Source organism: Tigriopus californicus, chromosome 7, assembly GCF_007210705.1.
Source record: "Tigriopus californicus strain San Diego chromosome 7, Tcal_SD_v2.1, whole genome shotgun sequence".
NCBI classification, from domain to species: domain Eukaryota; kingdom Metazoa; phylum Arthropoda; class Copepoda; order Harpacticoida; family Harpacticidae; genus Tigriopus; species Tigriopus californicus.
Window position 1 is genome coordinate 693,083 of NC_081446.1, and position 7,430 is coordinate 700,512.

At 42.3% G+C, this 7,430-nt stretch overlaps 1 protein-coding gene across 1 annotated transcript; it reads left to right on the plus strand.

Annotated features, from left to right (window-relative positions):
• The first annotated feature begins 5,597 nt into the window (after window positions 1–5,597).
• On the plus strand, window positions 5,598–7,363 carry LOC131884260 (ADP-ribosylation factor-like protein 8B-A). The gene has a single exon (XM_059231977.1). It carries the CDS (start codon window positions 6,269–6,271, stop codon window positions 6,830–6,832), a length of 564 nt encoding a protein of 187 aa, XP_059087960.1. The 5' UTR covers window positions 5,598–6,268; the 3' UTR covers window positions 6,833–7,363.
• Window positions 7,364–7,430: the final 67 nt, after the last annotated feature.

Consider the following 7,430-nt stretch of genomic DNA (forward strand, 5'->3'; position numbering starts at 1 on the left):
GAGTGGAGATCTTGTGGAGCTAAATTTTGGTCATAAGAGAGTCATAAGAGGCCGTTCATGATTTTCTCATCTTTGGGCCTACCCGGAGGGCTACCGGAGGGCTAAAGAAATGTAGCAGACCAAGTTGCGGTTTAAAATGATCTGAAATGTAAAATAATTTCGAAGCCTTTGTAAGGTTGCTATATTGTTGAAAACATACGTGGGCAAGCCACAGAATTGTTATCTAATAGACCGAGGTGATTTAGATCAATCAAAGTTCCACTAGTTCGTCCAAATAGAGTTTTCCCCTTCATCTGGTAACCCTCAATCCGTTCCAGAACTCTCAAACCTAGCCCAACCACACAGGTAAAATGCGAACGCTTGCCTTCATCAGCTGGTACATAAATTTTGGTGCACAGTAACTAATGCTTTTTCATTCGCCAGCGTGGCCGGATTCTGAGTGAGATGGTCACTGATGGCGTTCATTGAAGACCCAGCGATTGTAGGTCGTTAGTTCTGATCAGGCCGTCACCCGCCTCTTTTTTGGTGTACAGAGTTGTTGACACAAAATCCATTTTCCTCCGCACTGAGGTCGGGCCAATGCGACATCTAGTCGTAATATGATCTGTGAGCCCAACCATGGAGTACGGGCCCAACTCATGGAGGCCGGAACTACACATCAAGATCTTGTCCAACGGTTGTGCACTTGGAAGGTTTCAGGTGCCAGGTGGGTGATGTCACTAGATATAATACGGCAGGGGTCAACCTATGAGGAAAGGTCTTTTCAAGAGGAAATCCCAAATATCTGATGATGTTAAACCAAAATATTGTTTAACGAAAACCAAAAATGTTGTTTAAATGAAGCTATATAACCAGAATATAATATCTAGCCATTCCAGTTTTTGAATGCTTTCCACCAGCTGTATTCTACTAGAGGAAGGCTTTGCTCCCTCCTTGCTGTTTAAAGTACAATAAAGAGAGTTAAAAACCTGTCTTTCAAATACCTTTTTCGGGTATGTTAGAGGCAGACTGCCAAAGTTTCAAGACTTATTTTGCTTTAGGAACCACCAATGAGCAATTTTTGAAGTAAAAGATAGGTTTCAAGAAAATTTCCTGTAATTTTTAGTTTTTTTGGTCATTTTTGGACACTCTTGGACAGGGGTGGCCAAAAGTGTCCAATAATGAAATGTCCACCCTGATATCCAGTGCTTCCAAATCTTCATTGACCAAACTGTTTGCCATCTTACAACATCGTTCGACAAGTAGTTTAAACCAGTGAAGTCCAACATTTTTGCTAAAGATGACATGACATGGCAAGTGACAAAAATATGAAAGAAGTACGAAAAAAATATGTGGTGCCATCATTTTGTCATTAGTAAGAAAAATGGTGACACTTCCCTAATGGTAGTACCAGACAATGATGGGAAAAGGGCAAGTAGTACTGACTAGAGGCCCTCTAGTACTGACGTGAGGCAAGCACCGACAGGGCAAGTAGTCCAGTGCTTAACTTGCCCAAGTAGAAACTTGCCCCAACTAGGGTTTGTACATACACAGACACTTGAGGGGAAAACGATGCGGCCAAACTTAAGCAAGAAATTTTAAATCTGGGCAAACTCAATCAATTTTTGCAGTACTAGCAGTAATGTGCACCAACAGTGACGCTGCAACGTGGCTTTGGTTTAATGCATGGTTTATTTCTGGCAATCTCACTCTAACTACAAACCAAAAAATCCCCATTTTGCGGTTTTCCTGAGCTAATTGCATGGGCCCCCTAGTTCGGCAGCAAATCTCTGCTTGGGTTAAGCTTGCCCAAGTTCTGGTAATTGGCCAAGCTTTGCTTGTAAACAAGTAGAGCTTGGGTGTCTGTGATGACTTGCTACTTGCCCTTTTGACACTAGTAGTGTTCACAACCGTTCACGAAACACCCAGAGCCAACTCTCTGCCTAGGCATTGGCCAATACTCATCAATCCAGTTTTGGTTGATATCTCTCAACCTAGTTAATAGACCTATATAGTGTTGAAAATGGAGAGCCACGAAAGAGCCCAACGTGGCTAGCCTTTTATTAATGAGTTTGTGATTGATGACTATTGGGCCTCTGAGCATCGTTTACCTAGTGGGTTGTGCCATTCCTGCCGCAAGAAACTGGAACACTTCAACAAGGGGATTTTCACATCCGTTTTGCCTAAGTACCCAGATTGTATAGCGATGCTGACCTTTTGCTTCCAGACTGGACATGCAATATCAAGACCGCACACCTGGTTGTTGTTGTTGGGTCCATGTATCATTTCCCAACAATTCAAAACCTGCTTGAACAATCAATTTTTAACCTCTTGTACCAAGCTCAAACCTGGGCATTGTTTTACCAAGAAATGCTCCTCAATTCCTGCTAAGCTGTCCTTCTCAAAGCAATGTCCATCTGTATGAAAGGTTGTGGAAAGATAGCAAAGCCATCTTGACAGCCAGCTAATGCAAAGTAGCCTACAAAAGGATATTGCTTTGCCTGGGATGACTGTTTGCTCAAATAGTAGCTTTGTCCCAAAATCAAATCTTGAAGGTGGTTAAGGTGCAAAAAGAAAGTGTGGACATTGAACTGAAAGTGAAGTATCAATTGTCAAAAAGTAACCAAGAGTACACTGACTTCCTTTGTGGGGAAAGGATTAAAACTGATCAAGGGGTATATATTTCAGTGTTTTGCCATGATATGTTGTCATTTTTGGATGCAAAGAGAAAAACTAAGTCCACAATTTGCCCTTTTGAATACAAAAATATAACTGTCCACGAACCAAAGCCTTTGGTCGATATGCTGGGTGATCAGTTTTCTAAAATGTTTACCTCTCCTATGAAATTGCAAAATATATCAACTGACAATAACCCCAATGGTTTGTATGATTTTAATATAACGACATCTGATGCATTAAGTGCGATTAAAGACTTGAATGTGGCTAGTTTGCCAGGTCCTGATGGAGTGACCTTGCAATTCTTAATGAAATGTTCAAAGGTCCTGGCTCCAGTTTTTGCCTATCTAATGAGATCCATACTGGACAAAGGAGAATTTCCTTCATCTCTTAAAGTGGCGCACGTCATACCGATATACAAAGTGGGTGACAAATCCAACCCAGCCAATTATCGACCTATATCACTTACGTCCAATATTGCCAAGGTACTTGAAAAAATCAAGAAGGCTAAACTGGTACAGCATCTATATAACAATGACATTATACCCTTGCGGCAACACAGTTTCCGCTCACCTCACAGTACCATCACTCAACTGATTCAGCATATCAACAGTATCATAACAAAACTACAACCTCATGACTCGGTGAATGTAGTTTATCTGGACTTTGTGAAAGCCTTCAATAAAGTGGACCATGGGCTTTTACTCCAGCGGTTAGCTTCAACTGGTGTCCAAGGTAAAGTTTTAGGTTTCATAGAAGGGTTTTTAAAAGACCGTAAACAATACATTAGAGTGGATAATACGCTAAGTAACATGTCCAATGTGTTATCAGGCGTACCAAGAGGTAGCATTCTTGGCCTTATACTATTTATTATTTTCATATCACCACTAGGGCAATAAGCAACAAGCTCTACTGTGTCTTGTTACGCAGATGACACCAAGTTGGTCTATGGAAGAATAGATGATTGCACTTTGGGGTTAGAAGACGATCTGGAAAACATATACAGATGGGTATCGGCAAATAACATGGCTTTTAATGGTAACACATTTTGTCCTATGACATTTGGTAATGTCGCCACAGTTTCAAAATACATGGACAGCAGGGGCAACCCCATTCAACAAGTTGGGTCAGTTAGAGATCTAGGGGTGATTATCCAGGATACAGGTAAATTTGATGAGCACATTGAGGTCAAGGTGGCTAAGGCCTTTCAAACATGCGGATGGATATACTGAACGTTTAAATCCCGCGATTCAATTACCATGCTGACTCTCTTCAAATCTATTGTCCAACACCATCTAGAATATGCATCTCCTGTTTGGGCACCAGTGAGCTCTGCAGGACTTCAAAGAATAGAGAAGGTCCAATGAAGTTTTACACGCAGTATATCTGACATGCGTAACCTCTCCTGTTGGGAGAGACTAAAACAGCTAGGGCTTTATAGTACTCAACAAAGATATGAAAGATATCTTATTTTATATGTTTTTAAATGCATTCATAAATGATGCCCGAATCCAGGAATAAATTTTAATGAGAATGACCGTAGGGGTATAACGTGTGGGGTGAGAGTACAGTCTAGTCATAACGAAACTAGACTTGTCAAAACCATGAAATCCTTGTTTGTTCTATATAGAGCTCCTAGCCTATACAATCTTTTACCCACCTGCCTTCGACAATTCTACTTATTAGATGATCCTATACCATCTTTTAAAGCAGACTTAGATAAGTTTTTGAACACCATTTCAGACCAGCCTTATGTTCAAGGACTACCTCGATCTGCCAATTCTAATTCATTGCAAGATCAGATATTTTACCGTGCTTGACTTTGTCCACTATCTAATGGGCAATCATTCTTTGTTTTCAATTTCTTATCGGGGATTTCATCCCCTGTATTGGTGGACAATCCGAAAAAAAAGAAGAAAAAAAAAAGAAATCTTGTCTACTTGGTTTATAGACTAGAAATGCATTGCTTGTATTCTCAAATGATGGAGCTTTTTAATGGTCTTTTAAAAATAATGGGAATCTGATCTTCAAAGATAGTACTAAAGAAATCAAGGGAGTAAAATCCGTGCAAATGATGGATCTTTTAACAAATAAAGAGTCAGATATAAAAAAATAAAAGTTTACTCATTTAAGAGTATTATCTAATAAAGTAATCACATAGCTGAAATCTTAATCCATTCGTGGTTTCATTTTTTGTAATTTTAAAGTTTTGGCATTTAAAGAGTACTATTTTACAAAAGAGATAACCACCGTGATCAGTAAGTGAATTATGTTTGAAATATCAGTATTCAAGTGTTATTCCCTATGAAAATTCTAACCTGAAGTGGTATGTACATTTGTTAGTCAACCTGTCTGACGTAATTTTAATGTAACCTCTCTATCTATTTCTCTATCTTATATGCTTCAATTCGATGTCCTGCATCAGCGGCTCTCTCCCCCTTTATCAGTACTGCCAGTCTGGAATTCTATAGGCCAGATTATAGTTAGCTGACTGCCGTTTTGTCAAAACACTACTTAGGAATAGTTATGAAAATGAGCAAAGGCGGCACTTGAGTAACTCTGACATACATACATGGATGAATTATTAGCCTATTTTTTAGGTATTCATAAATGCATGAGCTGCTTAAATTTGTATAATTTTTGGTCTTTACAGCTCGTATTCTCGACATTAACAGACATTTTCTCAAGGCTTTTCTCTAACAGCGTAATCCCTCTTTCCTGCCCAAAACGGAATCCTCCAGCAAATCTCTTTAAATGAGGATCAGGAATGTGCGCCATTGAGGTAGTAGCATTTCGACGTGCCTGCTTATGGTCGATGTTTCGGTCTTGTGAGGGAAAACAAAGTCTGACATGGCAGCCCTGTCCTGAACCTGCCCGCTTGTCGGAAGTCCATTGACGGGACGTGCTCCTAAGTGCCCAGTGCTCAGTGTTCAGTGCCCATTGAACGCACACCCACCCTCTCCTCTCCGTTCCTGTTCTCTGATTGGACCATCGTCGTCTTTACCAAAGACACAACTTGTTCTTGAAACCAGAACTGGAAACGGCACCACAGGCCTGGTCGTCTTGATTTCTCAAGCTTGAAGTGGGAGGGTCGGTTTCCCAGTGTCGTGTACTACGCCTTCGTCTGATAGCCTGGTCTCCGTTCACCTCTGTGCCTCTTCCTCCTCGTCCTGGTCGGCTTGGTCTTGGACGCTCTGGTTCGAGCCCACCCACAACGGGGCGCACTCTTCACAGGTCTGTGGGTTACAAAATACACATACAAAATCCCCGTCCTCTTCCCCCTTCCCGCTTCCCTCTGATCTGGCTTCTCTCGCTTGAGCCACCCCGACCCAGTGACAAGCCGGAGGATTTCGTTGTCGTTGGATCCACCCCTCCTGTTCACTGAGGGTCAAACGTCAATTCCAGAGTTGACCTCCTCCGACTTCTAAACAGACTAAGACGCCTCCCTGACCCATGACTCACGAGGGGTGGTAGTTGGAAAAGAGACCCAATCCATATTCTTTATTCATTGATCCGTGTTGGCATCTTGTTAAGTGATATCTGTCTTGATTGGTGGGGATTAGAGCGATACATTTGATTATTGGTGGGCGTTGTCCTGAATTAGCCTTTCATCATGCTATCCATCATTAATCGGCTCTTGGAGTGGTTCAAGTCCTTGTTTTGGAAGGAGGAAATGGAGCTGACCTTGGTGGGCCTGCAGCATGCGGGCAAGACCACTTTCGTCAATGTGATTGCCTCGGGCCAGTTCAACGAGGACATGATCCCCACCGTGGGCTTCAACATGCGCAAGATCAGTAAGGGCAATGTGACCATCAAGTTGTGGGATATTGGCGGACAACCGCGATTCCGATCCATGTGGGAGCGATATTGTCGGGGCGTCAATGCTATTGTGTACATGGTGGACGCGGCGGACATGGACAAGGTCGAGGCCTCGCGGAATGAACTCCATAATCTGTTGGAGAAACCCCAATTGGCCGGGATTCCCATCCTCGTCTTGGGCAATAAGCGGGATCTGCCCAATGCGCTCGACGAGAACGGCCTCATCGAGAAAATGAACCTGAACGCCATTCAGGATCGCGAGATCTGCTGCTACTCCATCTCGTGTAAGGAGAAAGACAATATCGATATCACGCTCCAATGGCTGATCTCACACTCCAAATCCGGAGGCGGAACCTAAACTCAAAGCCAGCTCAGGCAGGCCAATTACAACGTATCACTTGGTGTGTTGTCCAGCGCTGCTCAGGTCAATGCATGTTCAGGACATCAAAGGCGAGTGAGTGGCAGGACTTGTTATGGGTTCAGGGCCCCAAGGGCGCCTATTTCAAAAAAGAAACATTTCCCGTATCAATATTTCAGTTCCAATATTGCTGCCTCTCTTTTCGTGAGAACCAGTGGCTCGCCCGTGAATCAAGGTGCGCCCGACTGGTTTGAATTCGCCTAATGACATCGGCTACCCTTTCATTTGTCACTTTATTGCGTTAATTCGACCGCAATTGGTTCCTTAAAATTCATTTTTTGATAGAAATCGTTTACCCACAAATATCAGTCCATCGGTTTTTAGATCACGCTTATTTTCTCTGTCCCGCGTCAGATCCTTATGCTCTCGAAAGAAATGTGTTTTCTTAGGTCAGATGCGAACGTTATAGAATTTAGCCATTATATCGTCCTGTATTTATGTTTCTGTTTCCAATATAATTTCATGCTGAGACCCCTGAGCCTGATGATGATTCCAAGTTGATCAAATTCTTCTATAAAACACATTACCCCGCCCTCTT